Raw genomic sequence first — 23,249 nt, 5'->3', positions numbered from 1 at the left:
CAAAAACAAATATCAGCAACATGAAAAGCGTGACAAGTTGAGAGAAATGTGGGTTGTTTGGTTTGTTGCAATGTGCAAATGAGGACATGGCAAGTCGAGAAGTTGGCGATAAAGTAAAGCCTAATCATTAAGAGCTTTGCAAACCAGGCTACAACATTTCTCCTTGAAAGTTAACATTTAATCCTGAAAGTCAGGGAGAGCCAATGGAAACATTTAAGCATTGGAATAAAAGGCTCATATTTGTATTTTAGAAAAATCTCTCTGTGGTGGTTAAGAAGATGCAAGAGACACGTAAGAAGGGTATCGCAATATATTCAAGATGAACAATGATAAGAGTCTGTTTCAAGAAAGTGATTCTCTATCTCTGTAGCTGAGAACATTGACTCAAATGTTGTTGAAAATAGGCCATTTACTTGATTTGGTTATTAATTATTTGGGGAGGTGATGAAAGAAAGGAAAAAAATAAAAAGAGACATCAGGTTAGCGATTTCAGCAATTTAGTCTATTTCTCATTGAGTTCAATTCACAAACAGCAAATTCAGGATTGTTTCCGCCCCACGTATGCTACCTAGGTTTACTGCCTCACCACATCCTTTATCATTCAGCTCAAAAGCTAAACTGTTTGGTGAGGAACATGAGGAGCTCTTCCAAACCATTTTGTTACCTATTTTCGAAAGCTAAAATTCACCAATCTGTTTCATTATTTGAAACATGATAACTAATCATTCCCTAAATAAGCCCTGCGCTTTTATGCAACTATGTCTCCCCGACCCCAGTATTTCTTTTGTCTGAAATGCCCTTCTATCCCACTCCATTTATTATCCATAAGGTTATTTCAAGTAACTTAATTTTATATAACTCTCTGACCTCTGAAATGAAGATGGCAACTTTTGTCCCTCACACCTCACATTTTTAAGACTTCTTTTAGAGCAGATTTAGGTTCACAGCAAAATTGAGGGGACAGTAAAAAAGATTTGCCATAGACTCCCTGACTTCACACATGCATAGCCCCCCGTTATCAACTTCGCCCACCAGATACTACATTTGTTATAACTGATGAACCTACATCAACACATAATTATCACTCAAAGTCCATAGTTGACATTAGGGTTCACTCTTGGTGTTGTACATTCTATGAGTTTGGAAAAATGTATAATGACATATATCCATCACTATAACATCAAACAGAGTATTTTCACTGCCCTAAATATCCTCTTTCCTCTGCCTCTTCATTTCTTTCCCCCTGCCATCCCCGCCCTTGGCAACCACTGATTTTTTATTGTCTCCATAGTTTAGCCTTTTCTAGAATGTCATATAGTTGGAATCATATGGTATGGATAGCCTTTTTAGATTGGCTTCTTTAATTTATTACTATGCACTTATGTTTCTCCCATGTCTTTCCATGGCCTGATAGTTCATTTCTTTTTTAGTGCTGAATAATATTCCATTATCTAGATGTATCACAGTTTGTTTATACATTCACCTACTGAAGAACATCTAGCTTCCAAGTTTTGGCAATTATGAATAAAGCTTCTGTAAACATTTATGTGCAGGTTTGTGTGGACATAAGTTTCAACTCCTTTGGGTAAATACCAAGAAGCATGATTACTGGATCATATGGTAAGAGTTATGTTTAGTTTCGTAAGAAACCACTAAATGTCTTCCAAAGTGGCTGTATCATTTTGCCTTTCCACCAGCAGTCAATGAGAGTTCCTATTGTTCCACATTCTCATCAGCATTTGGTGTTGTCAGCGTTCTGGATATTGGCCAATCTAATAGGTGTGTAGTGGTATCTCATTTTTGTTTTAATTTGCATTTTCCTGATGACATATGATGTGGGGCATCTTTTCATATGTTTATTTCTCATCTGTATGTCTTCCTTGGTGAGGTCTCTAAGGTTTTTGACCTATTTTTTGGTTGGGTTGTTTGTTTTCTTATTGTTAAGTTTTCAGAGTTCTTTGTATATTTTGGATAATAGTCTTTTATCAGATGTGTCTTTTGCAAGTACTTTCTCCCAGTCTATTGCTTGTCTTCTCATTCTCTTAATGTTATCTTTTGTAGAGCAGAAGCTTTTAATTTTAATGAAGTTCAGCTTATCGATTATTTCTTACATAGATGATGCCTTTGGTGTTATATCTAAAAAGTCATTGCCATACCCAAGTTTCATCCAGGTTTTCTCATCAGGTTATCTTCTAGGAGTTCGAAAGTCTTTGTTTTACATTCAAGTCTCTAATCCATTTTGAGTTAATTTTTTTGAAGGATGTAAGTTCTGAGTCTAGATTCATTTTTTTGCATGTGGATGTCCGGTTGTTCCAGCACCATTTGCTTGTTTGTCAAATATCAGTTGACTATATTTATGTGAGTTTATTTTTGGGCTCTCTATTCTGTTCCATTGATTTATTTCTCTACTCTTTTGTAATACCACACTGTCTTGATTACTGTAGCTTTTCAGTAAATCTTAAAGTCAAGCAGTGTCAGTCCTCTAACTGTTCTTCTCCTTCAATACTGTGTTGGCTATTCTGGGTCTTTTGCCTCTCCAAAAAATCACAAAATAACTTGCTGGGGTTTTAATTGGGATTGCATTCAATCTATAGATCAAGTTGGAACTGACATCTTGGCAAAATCAAGTCTTCCTATCCCTGAAAATGGAATATCTCTCCATTTATTTAATTCTCCTTTAATTTTGTTCATCAGAATTTTGTAGTTTTCCTCATATAGATCCTCTCTCTATATTTTTTACATTTATAACTAAGTGTCCGGTGTATTTGGGTGCTAATGTAAATGGTATTGTGTTTTTAATTTCAAATTCCACTAGTTCATTGCTGGTATATAGGAAAGTGATTGACATTTGTACCCTGCATCCTTGCTATTGTCACTTACTAGTTACAGAAATTCTTTGTTGATTCTTTTTTGATTTTCTACATAGACGATCATGTCATCTGCAAAGAGAGTTTTATTTCTTCCTTAATAATCTGTATCCCTTTTATTTTCTTTCCTTGTCTTATTTCATTATTCATTACTAGTACTTCTAGTACAGTGTTGAATAGGAGTGGTGAGAGGGGACATTCGTGCCTTGTTTCTAATCTTAGGGGGAAAGTTTTGAGTTTCTCACCATTCAGTATGATGTTACCTGTAAGTTTTTTGTAGATATTCTTAATCAAGTTGAAGAAGTTTCTTCTATTTCTAGTTTACTGAGAGTTTTCATCACGAATAGATGTATTTTGTCGAATGCTTTTCTGCATCTATTTATAGAACCATGTGATTTTTTTCTTCTTTATGCTGTTGATTTGATGAGTGACATTCATTTTTGAATATTGAACTAGTTTTTCATAGCTGAGATAAATCATATCTGGTTGTGGTGTATAATGCTTTTTATATATTGTTGGATTCAATTTGCTAATATTTTGTTGAGGATTTTTGCATGTATGTTCATGAGAAATATTGGTCCATATTTCTTTTTTATCTTGAATGTCTTTGTGTGGTTTTGGGATTAGGGTAATGTTGGTCTCATAGAATGAGCTAGGAAGTATTCCCTCTGCTTCCATCCTATGAAAGAGATTGTAGAGAATTTGTATAACTTTTCCTTAAATGTTTGGTAGAATTCCCAACTGGATCTGATGCTTTACACTTTGGAAGTTTATTAATTATTGTTTCTATTTCTTTAACATATGCAGTCTTATTCAGTTTGTCCATTGTCTGTTTCCTCTTGTGTCTGTCAAGAAATTGATCCATCTCACCTAGTGTGTCAAATTTGTGGACATAGAGTTGTTCATAGTGTTCTAGTATTATCTTTTTAATGTCTATAAGATCTGTAACGGTGTTCCCTCATTCATTTCTGATATTAGTAACTTGTTTTCTTTCTCTTTTTTTTTTTTTTAAGTAGCCTGGCTAGAGGCTTATCAATTTTATTAGTCCTTTCTTTTCTTTAAATTATTTTTATTGATGTAACATTGGTTTATAACATTATACAAATTTCAGATATACATCATATTTCAATTTCTGTATAGATTACATTATATTCACCACCCAAAGACTAATTACTATCCATCGCCATACACATGTGCTCTGTCACCCCTTTTCCCCTCCCTCCTCCCCCTTCCCCTCTGGTAACCACCAATCTAATCTCTGTATCTAGGTGTTTGTTTGTTTTTGTTGTTGTTTCTTTTATCTTCTATTTTTGAGTGAGATCAGACAGTATTTGACTTTCTTCCTGTGACTTATTTCACTTAGCATAATACCCTTTAGGTCCATCCATGTTGTCACAAATGGCAAGATTTTGTCTTTTTTTTATGGCTCAGTGGTATTCCATTGTGTGTATATACCACATCTTCTTTATCCATTCATCCCTTGATGGGCACTTACATTGTTTCCAAGCCTTGGCTATTGTGAATAATGCCACAATGAACACAGCGGTGCATATATCTTTATGCATTGGTGTTTTCATGTTCTTTGGATAAATACCCAGCAGTGGAGGATCATATGGTAGTTCTATCCTTAATTTTTTGAGGAATCTCCATACTATTTTCCATAGTGGCTGCACCAGTTTGCACTCCCACCAGCAGTGTACGCGAGTTCCCTTTTCTCCAAATCCTCTCCAACGCTTGTTACTTCTTGTCTTGTTAATTATAGCAATTCTGACAGGTGTGAGGTGATATCTCATTGCAGTTTTGATTTGGATTTCTCTAATAATTAGTGATGTTGAAAATCTTTTCATGTGCCTGTTGGCCATCTGTATATCTTCTTTGGAAAAATGTCTGTTCAGATCTTTTGCCCATCTTTTAATTGGGTAGTTTGGGTTTTTTTGTTGTTGAGATGTATGAATACTTTATATATTTTGGATATTAACCCCTTATCAGATATATGGTTTGCAAATATCTTTTCCCAATTAATAGGTTGTCCTTTCATTTTGTTGCTGATTTCCTTTGCTGTGCAGAAGCTTTTTAGCTTGATGTAGTCCCAGTTGTTTATTTTTTTTATTGTTTCCCGTACCTAGTCAGACATGGTATTTGAAAATATGGTGCTAAGACTGATGTCAAAGAGCATATTGCCTATGTTTTCTTCTAGAACTTTTATGGTTTCAGGTCTTAGATTCAAATCTTTGATCCATTTTGAGTTAACTTTTGTTTATGGCACAAGATAATGGCCTACTTTCATTCTTTTTCATGTGGCTATCCAGTTTTCCCAACACCATTTGTTGAAGACACTTTCCTTTCTCCATTGTGTGTTCTTGGCTGCCTTGTTGAAAATTAGCTGTCCATAAGAATGGTTAAAGTGGGCATCCTTGTCTGGTTCCTGTTCTTAGAGGGATAGCATTCAGTTTTTCTCCACTGAGTGTGACATTAGCTGTGAGTTTGTCATATATGACCTTTATCATGTTGAGGTACTTTCCTTCTATACCCATTTTATTCAGAGTTTTTATCATAAATGGATGCTGTATCTTGTCAAATGCTTTCTCTGCACCTATTGAGATGATCATGTGGTTTTTATTCTTCATTTTGTTAATGTGGTGTATCATGTTGATTGATTTGCAAATGTTGAACCATCCCTGCATCCCTGGAATAAATCCCACTTGATCATGGTATAGATCTTTTTAAGGTATTGTTGTATGTGATTTGAGATATTTTGTTGAGGATTTTTGCATTGATGTTCATCAGTGATATTGGATTGTAATTTCCTTTTTTTTGTTTTCCTTGTCTAGTTTTGGTATAATGGTTGTTGGCTTTGTAGAATGAGTTAGGAAGCTTCCCCTCCTCTTCAAGTTTTTGGAAGAGTTTGAGAGGGATAGGTATTAAGTCTTCTTTGAATGTTTGGTAGAATTCAACAGGGAAGCTGTCTGGTCCTGGACTTTTATTTTTTGGGAGGTTTTCGATTACTGTATCTATCTCCTTACTAGTGGGTGGTCTATTCGAATTCTCTATTTATTCTTGATTCAGTTTTGTAAGGTTGTATGATTCTAAGAATTTATCCACTTTTTCTAGATTATCCAATTTGTTGGCGTTTAGCTTTTTGCAGTATTCTCTTAATATCTTTTGTATTTCTTAGATATCCATTGTAATTTCTCCTCTTTCATTTCTGATTTTATTTATTTAGGCTTCTCCCTTTTTTTTCTTGTTGTGTCTAGCTAAAGGTTTGTCAATTTTGTTTATCTTTTCAAAGAACTAGCTCTTAGTTTCATTGATATTTTTCTATTGTTTTTTAGTGTCTATTTTTATTTTTGCTCTGATTTTTATTATTTCCTTGATTCTACTGATATCTGGGCTTTTTTTGTTCTTCTTTTTCTAATTCCCTTAGGTGCACTGCTTGATTCTTTATTTGAGATTTTTCTTGTTGGTTGAGGTAGGCCTGTATGGTTATAAACCTCCCTTTTAGAACCACTTTTGCTATATCCCATAAATTCTGGCATGTCATATTTTCATTTTGGTTTGTCTCCAGGTATATTTGATTTCTCCTTTGATTTACTCATTGACCCAATTGTTGTTCTGTAGCATTTTGTTTAAACTCCACATATCTATGGCTTTTCTGATTTTCTTCCTGTAGTTGATTTCTAGCTTCATACTGTTGTGTTCAGAAAAGATGCTTGGTATTATATCAATCTTCTTAAATTTATTGAGACTTATTTTGTGGCCTAATATGTAATCTATCCTGGAGAATGTTCCATGTGCATTTGAAAAGAATGTCTATTCTGCGGTTTTTGGATGGAATGTTCTGTATAGATCTACTAAGTCCATCTGGTCTATTGAGTCGTTTAAGACCAATGTTTCTCTATTCACTTTCTGTTTGGATGATCTATCTGTTGGTGTAAGTGGAGCGTTAAAGTCCCCTACTATTATTGTGTTCCTGTCTATTTCTCCTTTTATGTCTGTTAATAATTGCTTTATATATTTAGGTACTCATGTTAGGTGCATAGATATCTATAAGTGTTATATCCTCTTGTTGCATTGTTCCCTTGATCGTTATGTAGTGCCCTTCTCTGTCTCTTGTTATAGTTCTTGTTTTAAAGTCTATTTTGTCTGATATAAATATTGCTATCCCAGCTTTCTTTTCATTGCCATTTGTGTGGAATATCTCTTTCCATTCCTTCACTTTCAGTTTGTGAGTGTCTTTAGGTCTGAAGTGTGTCTCTTGCATGCACCATTTTATTGGTCTTGTTTTTTTTATCCAATCGGCCACCCAATGCCTTTTGATGGGAGCATTTTGTCCATAGATGTTTAAAGTACCTATTGATAAATATGTACTTACTGCCACATTTTTACTTTTTTTCTGAGTGTTTTAATGGTTCTTTGCTGTTCCTTTCTTCTTCTCTTGCTCTCTTCCCTTGTGGTGTGATGGCTTTCTTTAGTATTATGTTTCAGTTCCTTTCTCTTAGTTTTTTGTTTATTTATTATAGGTTTCTGGTTTGTGATTACTATGAAGTTCATATTTAATTACCTGTGTATACAGAAGTCTATATTAAGTTGATGGTCTCTTAAGTTTGACCTCTTGCTTAACGCTCTACTCTTTTACTCCCTTCCTCCCACATTTTATGTTTTTGATATCATATTTAACCCCTTTTTTGTGTGTGTATCCTTTACTCTCTTATCATGGAAATAGATAATTTTTGTTTTTGCCCTTCATAGTAGCTTCATAGGTGATTGAAATGCTACCTTTACTGAATATTTGCCTTTACCAGTGATTTTATTATTATTATTTTTTAAATAAGTTTCTTATTCCTATTTGTGGTCTTTTCTTTTCCACTTAAATAAGTCCCATTAGCATTTCCTGTAAGGCTGGTTTATTGGTGATAAACTCCTTTAGTTTTTGCTTGTCTGGGAGACTCTTTCTCTCTCCTTCCATTTTGAGTGATAACCTTGCTGGGTAGCGTATTCTTGGCTGTAGGTTTTTTCCTTTCAGTACTTTAAGTATATCATGCCACTCTCTTCTAGCCTGTAAGGTTTCTGCTGAGAAGTCAGCTGATAGCCTTATGGGATTTCCTTTGCATGTAACTTGTTGCTTTTCTCTTGTAGCTTTTAGGATTCTCTCTTTGTCTTTAGTTCCTGACAAGTAAATTATAATGTGTCTTGGTGTGGGCCTTTTTGGGTTCATCTTGTCTGGTGCTATGTTTGCTTCCTGTTCCTGGATATCTGTTTCCTTCCCTAGGTTAAGAATGTTTTCAGCTATTATTTCTTCAAATAGATTATCTGATGCTTTGTCTCTCTCTTCTCCTTCTGAGACACCTATAACATGGATGTTAGTGCACCTGATATTGTCCCAGAGGTCCCTTAGACTGTCTTCATTCTTTTTAATTCTTTTTTCTTTTTTCTGTTCAGCTTGTGTGATTTTCTCTAGTCTTTTGTCCAGCTCACTGATCTGTTCTTCTGTATCATCTACTCTGCTATTGATTCCCTCTAGTGAATTTTTCATTTCCATTATTGTATTGTTAGTTCTGATTGGCTCTTTTTTTTCTTTTGCTGAGGAAGATTAGCCCTGAGCTAACATCTGTGCCAATCTTCCTTTACTTTATATGTGGGCTGACAAGTGGTATAGGTGCGCACCTGGGATCTGAACCCATGAAGCTGGGCTGCTGAAGCAGAAGGTGCTGAACTTAACCACTACCCCACAGGGCGGGCCCCTGATTGATTCTTTTCTCTATTTTCCAGTTTGGTCAAGTTCTCTCTATATTCATCCATTCTTCTACCAAGATCAGTGAGCATCCTCATGACTACTAATTTGTATTCTTTATCAGATAGGTTGTTTACCTCTATTTCATTTAGTTTATTTTCTGAGGATTTGTCCTCTTCCCTTATTTGGAACATATTTCTGTGTCTCCTCATTTTGCCTCTTTGTCTGTGCTTATTTCTATGTATTAGGTATATCGGCTACATCTCCTGATCTTGGAGAGGTGGCCTTATGTAAGAGATGCCTTATGGGGTCCGGCAGTGTGCTTCCCTCTCGTCACCAGTTCCCAATGTTCCAGGAGTGTCCCCTGTGTGGGTACGTGTGTCCTTCTGTTGTGGCAGGGTTGCTTTTGCTCCAGGTGCCCGGGGAGGCTAGGCTGTCCCCTTGGACAGGTGGTTGTGATGATCAGCTTCGTGCGGCTGCTACAGTCCCTTCAGTCACTTTATCGGGTGTGGGGAGCCCCAGCACAGTGGGCTGCAATGTCTAATAGCACATTCTTGTTGCAGTTTTTCCGTTAAGTGAGGCCCTCAGCAAGGCTGGTTGCTAGGCTTGGGGGCTTACAATTGCTGTAGGCCTCCAGCCTGCAAGGCTGTTGTCAGCTTTCTCAGTAGTGCAGCTGGGTGGGGTCAGCCCCAGGAGTGGCAGCACACAATTCTTTCAGGATTTGGAAGGTAGGGCAGGTCACCCATGTGGCTGTTTGAGAAGCACAAGTCTGCTACAGCAGACAAGCCCCACCACGCACAGGCCCACACCCCTGGTCAATGCAGTCCCGCCCCATGCAGACACCCCTCCCCAGTGAAGTGGACCCACTTGCCCTGCTGCAGAAGCCTCACATATTCCACCGATACAGGCCTGCCCCTTGCACATGCCCTGCCCCAAAGAGATCCCATACACCCTGACTATGTGGGCCCACAAGTTGCCCTAAGGTTTGCTGGCAGGTGAGGCCAGTCCCTAGGCCCGGCTGCCTGCCCTGGCTGAGCTGGATTAAGTCAGTGCTCTAGTAGGTGGAGCACACTCCTGCACTAACAGGCCAGGGGAAGAACTCCAATGGCATCTGCCAGTGTCTGTGTCAGCATACCTGTACTAGGTCACAATAATGGCCGCTACCAATGTCTCAGTCCCTGAGGAGGTTGTCCCAGCTGCCTCCTGCCTCATCAAGATGCCCAGAGCCTATCAAGTGAGTCTCTTCACCAAACGATTGTGCACCTTTCTTTCTGGTGATTTTATGTTGCTTTCCAAAATGAGTGAATTTGTGCATGGGCCCTTTAAGAGCAGAATTTTCTTTCTCTTATGTTCAATAGTTTTTCTGGGGGTATTCCCCATTTTATTTAATAGCCAGCAAAGCCAGATGTTATGACAGTCATCTCAGTTGTGCTGAGTTCAAAAGCTTCTTATCATGGCTGAGCTCTCCCACTCAGATCCCCTGTTCCTCCTGGGAAATCTTCATACCTTAAGATTGCTCCTGGACAGCCATGAAGCACTGTAGGTGGAGTGTGGCTTTTTCCTCTCCAGAAAGGAATTTCTGCCTCTTCCACCTCAGTCAGCACTGTTCCTTGTTATGGGGGTTCTTTTCATCCAGTTTCCAGTTGTCTTTCATGGGTAATTGTTTCAAGGGTAGTTGCAAATTTGTTGTGTCCATGGGAGGAGGTGAGTTCAGAGTTTTCCTACACCACCACCTTCCCAGCCTCTTATAAATCTTTTCAGAGAACCAGCTTTTGGTTTGGTTTCATTGATTTTCTCTATTGATTTCCTGTTTTAATTTTCATTGATTTGTGCTCTAATTATTATTTCTTTTCTCCTGTTTACTTTGAATTTAATTTGTTCTTTTTTCCTAGTTTTCTAAGGTGTAGACTTAGGTTATGGATTTTTGATCTTTCTTCTTTTTCTGATATATGCATTCAGTGCTATAAATTTCCCTCTAAGCACTGCTTTCACTGAATCCCACAAATTTTGATAAGTTGTATTTTCATTTTCATTTAGAAATTCATTCAAAATTTTTAAAACATTTCTCTTGAGGTTTTTTCTTTGAGCCACATGTTATTTAAAAGGAAGTTGTTTAATTTCCACATATTTTTGGGTTTTCCTGTTATCTTTCTGTTATTTATTTCTAGTTTAGTTCCATTGTGTTCTGAGAGCAGACACTGTATGATTTCTATTCTCTTAAAATTTTACAGTGTGTTTTATGGCCCAGAATATGGTCTATCTTGATGAATGGTTCATCACATTGTATTTTGAAGACTATGGACTAGACTTCCTAAAGCCTGAACATCGGTTAAAAATGTTGGTTGAATTATTTTTACCTATCAAAATCCAATTCAAATTTTTAAAAGATAATTGAGATGCCACTTATTCCACGATGTTTTCTATAACCCATGTATTTAGAATGAATCTTTCCCCCATGAGTGCTCCAGTCTTCCTACTTCCTTTATTGTAGTAGTCATTCTCTGTGGTATTTAACCTGTTTGTGTATTTGTTACATACCATTCTTTCTTAGTAGACTGCATCCATGGAAAAGGGTCTGTGTGTGTTACTTTCCATTGCTCATAGTACTAGGACAGTGCTAGTGCTCTGAGTCTTTAATTGCTATGTGCAAAAATATCCCTTGCCATTTTATTTTAGCACTCTTCTGCTTTTGATAAGTTGAGATCTGGTTGTCATTCAAGACAGCTCCATTGTTAGCCTTAAATTCTGACATTTCTGTTCTTTGACTATAAGCTCTTCCTTTCCATCACCACCTAATTAACTAATTATTTTCATCTTTTTACCCCTTCCAATTGTCCATGTCCATAAATCTATTTAGGATATATCTGCATTCCTCCCTAGACTGAGCTCCCTGTTTATCCATAACAACTATGTGGTTTTTTTCTCAACCTAAAATTTCCTGTCATTTTTTTGTGTGTGTGTGCGAGGAAGATCAGCCCTGAGGTATCATCTGATGCCAATCCTCCTCTTTTTGCTGATGAAGATTGGCCCTGGGCTAACATCTGTGCCCATCTACCTCCACTTTATATAGGATGCTGCCATAGCATGGCCTGACAAGCGGTGCGTCAGTGCCCCCCAGGATCTGAACCTGTGAACCCCGGGCCACGGAAGCTGAGCATGTGCACTTAACCGCTATGCCACCAGGCCGGCCCCAAATTTTCTGTCATTTTGACCTCCAGCTGTTTCTATTTTACTAATTCCCAGCCCTCAATAACTTCAATTTAATTAAAGTTATAGCCTTTTCTTCCTAATGTGTTAAGATTCTCTGGCAAAAGTAATAATTTCTGCACAGGAGTCTGAATATGATTGGTCTCTGGGAATCAGGATTCTTAGTTCCTCTATCCTCCTGTATTATCTTTCTACCTTCATGGCAGTCAGCATTATATATATATTGCAGATTTTCCTGTGTGCCTAGCAGTCATTTTATTTATCTCTTTCAGTTGGATAATCCTATTCCTCATAACATCTCTTCCACAGTCCATCTGTCCTTCTTCAATTCCTGAATCCCACCTATTTTTATGTCCTTCTAAGAAGATAGCCTTGCCTTCCAACTCTTGAATATCTAGTGTCTAGCCAGTAGAAACACCATATTGTATGTCTTTATCCTATTTTTTCAATAATTTTATTGGTTTTAGAAATACACATCCTTTCATTATATCAATCAGAAATCTTTCATCTGAGCCTAAAGCTTACTGGAATCTGCTCTTTCAATGATAATTGCTTAATGATTTTTACAATGTTCCAGAGATAGTCAAGTTCCTTGAGACTCTATCCTTCTTTGGCTATGAAAAATATTAAAATGTAATTGATAAACTTACATCATTGAATGAATATGTCACAAACATATGAGAAATGAAACAAGTAGGGAATCTTTGATGAGATAATTTTCCACAGGCTGAAAAGACTATGCAAATTTGATTTAGCGTTGTCCAAAAGAAGTTCGAGCTTTTCCAAAGAGAGAGAGTTATATACCTTAAGAGGGTCGCGGCACTTTCTTCCTCAACCCCACAGTAGAACTGTGTGAGAACAAGTGAAGAGGTGGAGTATATATGAAGATTGTGTCAAACAAAGGGATACTTGCATGGCTTATGGAGTAGGTGAAATCAAGTAAGATCTTAATGTTATTTAGTTGAATATCTTTTGAAAGTCATGGATTGTTCCTGATTTACATAGAGCCTAGTCCTTGTGGACCTGCTGGCCTATCTGTGAAAATGTATAAAGTCAATTAGTTCATTCAGTCTGGATGCACATGTATAGGACTACATGTAACAAGAGAGTGATGGAACAGCAGGGGTGACAGTACACCAAAACGGGATGCTGTTTCTCCTCTAGTCTCTTTGGTGTTGACTCATCCCCTCAATCAGTAACCATGACCATTATATGCCTTGAATTTTACATCCCCTTTTGTACCTGTCATCACATTATGAATAGTATATTCTTACACAGTGTTTCCCTTTCTTTACCATCAATATCCTTCTTTTTATACACTATTTTTCAATGCAATTCACTCCAATAATTAATCCACCCAAAGTCATTCCAAAATTAATTACTGTTTCTCCTTCCTCTCAGTATTTCTTTTCCATAGTTGATACAAGCAAACACTTTCTTCTTAAAACCCTGTTTGCAATAGATGCTGTGACATTATAGTATCATAGTTAGTTCTTTTTATTTTCCTATATATTTACTTTATTTCTATTTCACACATTCACTGGTGCTGCTTTCTTCTCAGAAACCTTAAAATATATATTCCTAAAAGTCCCACCCTTCAACGAGCAACTGTGAATTGAATGTTTATTATGAGCTAGATTCATATCTGGCTCTATTATTAGAAATCCATTTGACAAGATCCTTGCATTACTGAAAGCTTGGCTCTCACAATCACTATCCTTTCTTACTGTTCAGATACTAAACTCCAGCCATAGGTGCCCAATATGGCACCATCTCAAACATCTTCACCTCAGGAGAAACAGGCTGAGCACTCTTTAAAGGCACTAGAAATTCTGCTGTCACTGAAATTTTCTAAAAGTAATAGTGAAAAACAGTAGACTTCATTTCAACGCTATTGATTTTCATAGTGTTTAAGAAGCATACATAGATGATACTCCTACTCAAAATACAAACTGAAAGATGGAATTATTCCTCATTAAAACTCATTGAATATACATTTATTGAGTGCTTTTGATCCATAAAACATGCTAAGTACTGAATGTGCAGAGTTAAATACTATGTTTCCAAAATTCAAATATATATTTTATGTGTGTATTACACATATAACATTATATATATTCAATATGCTCATTTTTCACATAAGGAAAACAAAGCTTAAAGATTAAAAGGACAGCCAAAGTTCCCACAACCTCTACTTTCCATCCTAATACCCTGGCATTGCAATGTTTCGCAATATTATGACACTTCAGAACTGAAATCAAACATATATTTCCGAAACAGCGTCCTTACTGTATGATGAACATAAACTGTTTGATAAAAAACATTGTGATGTTTTAATTCCTATCTACACAATAGTAAATGATAGTAACACAACTTCGTTGCAATTAAATATGAGAGGTATTATATCGTTGAATTTAAAATTATGGGCCTTGGCAAAAGTAACCAGCAAACAACATCATAGGTTTTGAATCAAGCTAAATAATTTTCTATGTTTGTCATCATAGGCCAGTAATTTATGCTTTGTTTTTTTCCCTCACTGTTTCAACTGCCACTGGCCTATGAGCTCTTTCAGGGAAAAAACCAAACACAGCACCTCCCACTTACAGACATTAAATCAATATTTATTAAGCGAATGAGTGAACAATAAATTAGCTCTGGAATCTGAATTGCTGTACAATCCACTCTGAATAGTGGTATGTTTATAACTGTTTATTACTCTAATATTTATTGAGTGTATTTAATTCAATTGCTAAAAGCTGCTGATGTGCTGAGGTGCCATAAAGATAAAAATGTAGGAGTTATCTGGACTCTTCCAAACAATCTCTCTTCTCTCATAAATTGCTTTAGCTAACTGCTTCTACATCATGTATCTGCATAAAAATTTTTTAAAGTAAAAACAAAACAAAATAAAACAAATATACACTTTTTAAAAATATCATTAATAGAAATATAAAGAAAGTTCTTAACGCAAAAGAAAAATAGAAGCAAAAGAAAGAAATAAAGAGAAACAGAGAGAGATAAAAGGTAGGAGACATTTGAACAGTTATGAAAATAATAATATAATATCTTGAGAAATTTAAATTATATGTATAATTAAAATCGTATCAGAAATATTTCCAAAGACAGGAAAGGAATAAAAGAGTTAAAGTAGGGGGCCGGCCCGGTGGCGCAAGCGGTTAAGTGCGCGCGCTCCGCTGCGGCGGCCCGGGGTTCGCTGGTTCGGATCCCGGGCGCGCACCGACGCACTGCTTGGTAAGCCATGCTGTGGCGGCGTCCCATATAAAGTGGAGGAAGATAGGCACCGACGTTAGCCCAGGGCCGTCTTCCTCAGCAAAAAAAAAAAAAAGGAGGAGGATTGGCGGATGTTAGCTCAGGGCTGATCTCCTCACAAAAAAAAAAAAAAAAAAAAAGAGTTAAAGTATTCTAAGTTTTTAGCATTTCCAGAAAAAGGCAAAATTAATAAATTGTATTAAATGCAAATAAATCATGCTTACATGGTACCATGGTCTGAACGTTTGCATCCCCCCTGCAAATTTATATGTCAAAATTCTAATGACAAATGTGATGGTATTAAGAGGTGGAGCCTTTGGGAGATGTTTAAACAATGAGAATGGAGCCTCATGAATGGGATTAACGTCTTATAAATGAGGCTCCGGAGAGACCCCTTCCTAGCCCCTTCAACCATGTGAGGATACAAAGAGAAGACTCTAGATATAAGCCAGGGAGATGGCCTTCATCAGAGAACTTGACAATGCTGGTGCCTTGATCTTGGACTTCCAGCATCCAGAACTGTGGGAAATAAATTTCTGTTCTTTGTAAGCCACCCAGTCTGTGGTATTTTTTTATAGCAGCCTGAAAGGATTAAGACATGTGGTACAATGTTTAGGCAATAACTGGAACAAAATAAAAGGATATCTATCTATCCATCTATCTATCCATCCATCTATCTATCTATCTATCTATCTATCTATCTATCTATCTATAATAGAGGGAATATTAAACAATAAAAATGTTTAATTATTGCAAAAAAGTAAAAAAAAGATAAAGAAAATAGAATACAAAATCCAGTGTGTTGAGACAAAGACCTTTTTTCTTGTCTATATATAAAACTCTCAAATCTTAACAGTAAAAAAAATAAAGCCAATTACAAAATGGTCAAGAGACAAAGAGACATTTTACCAAAGAGGATTTCATGTGACTAATAAGCACACACAAATATGTTCAACATCCTTAGGAAATGCAAATTCAGGTCACAGTGATAAATCACTACAAACCTATCAGAATGGTAAAACAAAAGGTAGCAACACCACCAAATGCTAGCAATGATGCAGAGAAACTGGATCACTCATACACTGCTGGTGGGAATGTAAAATTGTAAAGCCGCTTTAAAAAACAATTTGCCTGTTTCTTAATAAACTAAACATGCTATTATCATACACTCCAGTAGTTGAGCTCTTGAGCATTTACCCAAATAAATGAATATGTATGTTCACACAAAAAATTATATACAAACATTCATAGCACATTTATTTAGAATAGCCCAAAGATGTCCTTTAAGGGGTAACTTTTTAATATGTGTTGTATCCATGGATTTATTTATCAGAAATAAAATGAAATGAACAATTGAACAATGCAACTACTTGGAAGAATTACCAGAGAAAGATGCTGAGGGGAAAATTCAATCCAATAAGGTTACATAATATAGGATTCCATGTATACAATGCTCCTAAAATAACAAAATGATAGAGATGAAAAACAGATTAGTAAATTGTTGGAGTTTAGGGACATGGTGGGGAGGAGGGATGCTGGCAGGATTACAGAAGGGAAACAGAGCTCTTGTGGCGGTGGAACTGCTCTGTATCATGTTGGTGGATACAGGAACATGGACATGTGATGAAATTCTATAGAACTAAACACACACACACACACTCACATATGTGAGATCTGAAAGAGTGAGGGATTTTATCAATGTCAATTTCCTGAATGTGGTAGTGCACTATAGTTTTGCAAGATGTTATCAATTGGGAAAATGAGTAAAGGGTAAATGAAATCTCTCTGTATTATTTCTTACAACTGCATATGAATTTATAATTATCTCAAGATAAATTATTTAATTATAAAAAACAAAAACTAAAGTGTTGAATAGGAAACAAATACTAAATTTGTAGATACAATCCTAAATATACTAGTAATTACATTAAAAGTAACTAGACTAGGGGCCAGCCCGGTGGCATAGCAGTTAAGTTTGCACATTCCGCTTCAGCAGCCCAAGTTTCGCAGGTTCGGATCCCAGGTGCAGACTGACGTAGCACTTGTCAAGTCATGCTGTGGCAGTGTCCCATATAAAGTAGAGGAAGATTGGCACAGATGTTAGCCCAGGGCCAATCTTCCTCAGCAAAACAAAAAAAAAAAAAAGAGGAGGATTGGCAAAGGATATTAGCTCAGGGCTAATCTTCCTCACCAAAAAAAATAGTAACTAGACTAAATAATGCAATTAAAAGACTAAGATTGTTACTTTGGACTAAAAAAAAGATAAAATATATACATATCAGAAGAGACACATTTTACAGAGTAGGACTAAGAAAAGTTGAAAGAAATGGATAAAAGAATATACATGTAAATATTAGCCAATAGATATATGGTATAATTCTTGAAGGCAAGAAACAATTCTAGAGATAAATGGCATTTCATAATTATAAAAGGGCCATACATGAGGAAGTTATAAAAATTTGAAATCTGCTTGTATCAAATAATATAGAATTGAATACATGCAGTAAAAATTGACACAACTTAAAGGAGAAATACATAAAGTCACCATGATAGTGAGAGACTTCAATGAACCTCTCTCAATATCTGATACAATAAACAGACAAAAACATCATTAATGCTATAGAAAATCAGAATCCCTGCTGAACAAAAACAACCTTGTTCAAATAAGTAGAACACTGCACTAAGGAACACGACAATACACATTTTTTGAAGTGCGTATGGAACATTTGCCAAAATCATGTATATACTGAGTGAAATCGGGTCTCAACAAATATTAGGGACTGAAATCATTCAGCATGAAACTATACCAGAAAGCAATGACTAAAGATAATTTAAAAATTCCAAAATATTTTGAAATTTTGCAATAAACTTTTAAATAGTCCATGGGTCAAAGAAGTAATTGTAACAAAATTTAGAAAATATCATTAAATAAATAATAAAAAAAGACATAAATATCAATACTTGTGAACTTCCAGTTGTGGCCAAGAAAGAGTAGCCCCGTTCCTCCCAAGTGCTTGCTAATACTACTAAAGAACCTTGGACATAATCAAACAGTAAGTATAAGCACTCCCTGAAAGATGAAAGGATAAGGCTGGTTGCCTAGGGAACTTGGGACTTGAGCAATGACAAGATAGTAAGTCCCCTGGGTTTCCCTATTGCCTCTCACATATCCTAGACAGGATGCTCTAGAAGCCTCCAATCCAGAATCACCAACAGCAAGACAAAAAAAACGCTCCAAGGAAAGTCTGTTCTTCCCAGTTAAAAGATTAAGAAATGAATGGGCTGAAAACATTCACCGTTTTTGGCAACCTGCTCTAATCCAGTCAGACATCAATGGAATCACTGCCCCTTCTCCCCAGGTTTCAGCAGGACCAGCAGAGAGCTGTTCTTCCCTCCATCCTCTGATTCCCCCACCTGGTGATGTTCAAGGGGCCAAGTAGGAAGCTGATCTTCCATCTCCCACTTGGAAGAAGCAGATAGCACTCCAATTCTCCCCCAGGGTAGTATCAGCGGGGTCCAGTGGGAGGCTGAACATCCATACTCACCCTGAAGCAATTAGACTGAGTGAGATGGTATGAGATGGGGCTAGCCAATACTCTGCCTCCTCTCCCGTGCTGACCACTATGGCTCAGCAGGGAGCTCAGCCCCCACTCTGAACTGTCATCAAGGAGGTGGATGAGGTGGGAGGTAAGGCTGGTTGTTTTATCTTTCTCTCCATCCCGTTCACTTTGCCAGTGGGGCTCCATGCAGAACTGAGCTTCTACTACCACTCTGTAGCAACAAAGAAATGTGCACTGGCCCTGCCCAGTCACTCGCCCAGGTGGCAGCAGGGAACTGAATTGATACTGCACTCAAAGGCAATAAGGCGATCAAGTTGGCATCTGACTTTCACTAGGATTTGGTCTGCAGGGCTGAGAGCTGTGCCAAACTTAGATCTCAACTATCTCCAGTGAGGCGGTATGAGTCAGTGTTGCACTGCTGCTGGGATGGCGTCAGCAAGGAACTTAACACGCTCACCCACTCAGCCCTCACACTACTCCTCAACAAAGGGATTGCCTACACAAAAAGGAGATTAAACAGAATCAAGAGTCTCATAATTTAATATCCAAAAAGTCCAAGATGAAATTTTTTAAATATCACTTGTTTTACCAAAGCCAAGAGAATCACAACTTGAATGAGAAGAGGCAAGACAAACACATCAATATTGAGATGAATGGGATGTTGAAATTTTTTGACGAGGATTTTAAAGCAGCCATCATAAAAATGCTTCAACAAGCAATTACAAATGCTCTTGGAACAAATAAAAAAATAGAAAATTTCAGCCAAAAAAATAATACAAGTTATAAAAGAGTACCAACTGGCCATGATGGAACTGAAAAACACACCAACAAAAAAATAAAATCATGCTGATTGGGCTCAACAGCAGAGTGGAAATGACAGAGTATAGAATCAGAGAACTTGAAGGCAGATCAACAGAATTTACTCAGTTTGTATAACAGAAAGAAAATTGATTGAAAAAACAAAGAATAAATTTTCAGGGATCTGTGGAACAATAATAAAAGAGGTAACATTTATATTAACAAAGTGCCAGAAGGAGAGAAGACAGAGTGGGCCTGACAAAGTATTTGAAGAAATAATGGTCAAAAAATTCCATAATTTGGTGAAAGTCATAAATGTACAGGTTTAAGAAGCTGAGTGAATCCCAAATGTAATAAACCCCCCAAAAATATATACCAAGATACATCATAATTGAACTTCTGAAAACTAAGGAAAAAAAACCCACGAAAGCAGCAAGAGAGAAAGAACATATCATATATAGGGGAACTTGAATTTGAATGACCATGGAGGCCCAAAGGCTTCAGCACAATATTTTTCAGGTACTGAAAGAAAAGAATTTTCAACTCCAAATTCTCTATCCAGGGAAACTATCCTTAGGAACGAGAGTAAAATAATGATACTATCAGACAAAGGAAAACTAAGAGAATTCGATGCTAGCAAATCCACCTTTAAAGAATGGCTAAAAAAATTTCTCTAAATATAAAGGAAATGTTAACAGAAGGCTTGGAACTTCAGAAAGGAAGAAGAATATTGGAGTGGGCAAACATTGGGTTAAATATAATAGATTATCCTTCTTTCCATGAGTTTTTAAAATCATTTTTGATGACTGAAGCAAAAATCATAATACCACCTGATATGGTGCTTGATGTATGCATAGGAAATTAAGATAATTATACTTACAAAGTGGAGATCATAAAGGGACCTAAATGGAAGTGATGTTTGTATGTTTCATTCAAAGTGGTACATTGTCAATACCAGTAGTGAGATAAGATGTATATATGTATATTATAGTACCTAGAGCAACCACTCAGAAAACCACACAAAACGATATACTCAAAAACACTGTAAATAAACCAAGATGTAATCCTAAAATTTGTGAGTATAGCTAAAGTAGACTTCGATGGAAATGTGTAGCTCTGACTACATGGATTAGGGAAGAAAGTATGAAAAATTAATGATTAAACCAGAGGTTGGCAAACTACGGCCTACAAGCCAAATCTAGCCTGCCACCTGTTATTGTTAATAAAGTTTTATTGGAACAGAGTCATGCCCATTCATTTATTTATTTTCTGTGGCTGTTTTCATGATGCAAAGGCAGAGTCCAATAGTTGTGACAAAGACATTAGGGCCTAAAACATTTACTACACCACTTTTTACAAAAGCGTTTCTTGACCCCAAAACTTCCACCTCAAGAAACTATAAGAACAAAAAATCAAGTCAAAGAATTTAAGGAATGGAGACAAGAAAGAAACAGAAACTCATGATTTACAATGTATACACATAGTGCAGAGCTGCAACAAAGCCCAAAATTAGTCCTTTTAAAAAAATTAATTAAAAATTAGACCTTTAAAAAAATAAATTAATAAAATGTACACAACTCCCTAGCAAAATGGACCAAGAGAAAAAGAGAAAAAACAAATTTCAAGCATGAAAAGGAGGATATCACTAGTGATCCTACATTTATTTCAAAACATAATAATATGAGAATACTATAAACTGCATGGAAATAGGTTTTACTATTTAAATGAACTATACAATTTCCTTGAGGAAAAAAAAAAATTAAAACTAGCACAAGAAGAAATACAAAAACCCAATAAAACTATGTCTATTAAAGATACTGAATTTGTTGACAATAAGTTAGTAGTAGAGTCAGCGTTCTAACTTATGTTTTTTATCACCAGAATCATGAATGTTTTATTATTATACTATTCTTTTAGTTCTTGTTCCTTCTGTTAGATGTGCTGAAAATAAGAATCATAAGGCATTTTATGTTAAAAGTTTGACTACGAGTCTCATTTTCAATCAACAGAAAATCAGAACTCACTAACACGAACTCACCGACTCAAATCCGTCCCAGGCACGTACTGAGAGAAGCGGGAATGAAGTAGAGGGATCAGTCTGAGGTCGCACCATCGCTTTTCCCATCTCAAGCCTGGAGAGGTTGGCCATGAGGAGCATGATAATGTGTCCTGAAGAGAACACAAACAGTCAGTGTTGTTTTTATTTCTGTGTTTTGAGTTTCTATGTCACAAACTCTTTTCATTTGGGGAATATTTTTTCCCCTAAATAATCAAAAGACATTTATAGAACACCACAAGAAGAAATCCGTATTCATTGACAATGAAGTTGTATTTGTTAACTTCTTCATTAATGGAATTCTAACAAGAAATTGAGGAGGGAATCACTGAGATTAAGAATGTTAGCATATCGTATGAAATAAATGGAGAGGGGAGAAGGAAGAAAAAAATAAATGTGCAGAACTGAATTCATTCAAGAAGGAGAAAGATGGGGCAAAACTAATTGCAGTGAACAATGAATTGCTAGTAGGTGACAAAAATAAAACTAAATTGCAGTTCATTCAATTAGCCAATATTTTCTGAGTATCTGCTAAGCGCTAAACACTGTTGTAAGGGCTTGTGATTTATCGGTCACTTATAAATATTTTTGAGTAGAATAAATGTTCTTACAAAACAACTTTTTAAAACTACTTAAGAAAATCTTTGTTCATCGTTTTCATTTCATGTTTATAAATATTTGTATTTTCTTATATTAATTTAATTTCATGTTAGGTCAACTGCTGCTGTTTTAAAATTACATGTATTTTTAAGTTTCATTGGAAGTTTGGGTTTTTTTATTTATGTATACAGCAGACATATATTTGAATAAAATTTGAGCTTTTCACTTGATGTTGATTCATGTTTCTTTCATTATATCTGCTTCACTGTTAAAATTTCCTCCTGGCACTAGTACATGGGATAATGTTGATATTTAAATTGGCATGGGCTATAGGGGCCGAGGCTCAATTTAATCAAGGAACTGTTGACACTGATTTCTCTCTATTCTATAAATTCTATAATTTTTGAGTGATGATGTTAGAAAAAGAATCTATTTACGTCTAGATGTTGAAACTTTGTTAGTCTAAAAATTATTAACATTTTTTTTTCAGGTATTATTTCTTCAAAATTACTTAGGAGGAAAAGACTTCCATTATTTTCACTAAGGGTTGAGTGTTCTTTGACATTACTATGTTAATTGTCACCAGTTGTGCCAATAAAAACTGACTAAATCCTTAGAGCAATTTAGAATACCCGGAAGGTGAGCTGGCAAAGACCACTCAGCGAGGGGGCCCCCACGGGTAAATAGTCTCTGACGGCTATTGCATCCTTTGATGCAAGACTTTTAATGTTGATCTGGTGATTGCAAGAGCACAAACCTAGGTGTCACATTAATCTCTCTCTATCCTTCCCATCAGATGTTACAGATAGTCAGCACAGGACACGGGGTCAGCTGGGCCGCCGTACAGCAGGGTGGTGAGAGCTCAGGCTCGGAATCAGAGCCAGACCACCCGGGTTCAAAACCCCGATTTCCCAACTGAGTAGTCCTTTAACCTAGGGGCAAGTTATTTAAACTGTCTGTGTCTTCTTGTGCCTATCTCCAAGGATAAGGCTACTGAAAGGCTCTTGTTACAAAAGCAAAACCTAAAGCTTTTTTAGAAGCATTAAATTATTGCTTCCCCACCTTATCTGCAGGAGGGCAATTGTAACAATAATCCTACGCCACACACTAAGGTAAACACACTAGGTTTCTGCGGCCAGGCCAGAATTTACCAGAGGGAT

The 23,249-nt window shown here is 36.4% G+C and overlaps 1 protein-coding gene across 1 annotated transcript in view; it reads right to left on the bottom strand.

Moving 5' to 3' along the window:
* SNTG1 (syntrophin gamma 1) overlaps positions 1 to 23,249 on the bottom strand; it is a 388,392-nt gene that overhangs the window by 191,478 nt on the left and 173,665 nt on the right. The window contains exon 10 of the mRNA XM_058528686.1: positions 21,472 to 21,602. Within this exon, the coding sequence (XP_058384669.1) occupies positions 21,472 to 21,602 (131 nt within the window). The remainder of the gene's footprint in view (positions 1 to 21,471; positions 21,603 to 23,249) is intronic.

This window comes from Diceros bicornis, chromosome 33 (assembly GCF_020826845.1).
Source record: "Diceros bicornis minor isolate mBicDic1 chromosome 33, mDicBic1.mat.cur, whole genome shotgun sequence".
Taxonomy (NCBI): domain Eukaryota; kingdom Metazoa; phylum Chordata; class Mammalia; order Perissodactyla; family Rhinocerotidae; genus Diceros; species Diceros bicornis.
This window is presented reverse-complemented; position numbering and strand designations above follow the sequence as displayed.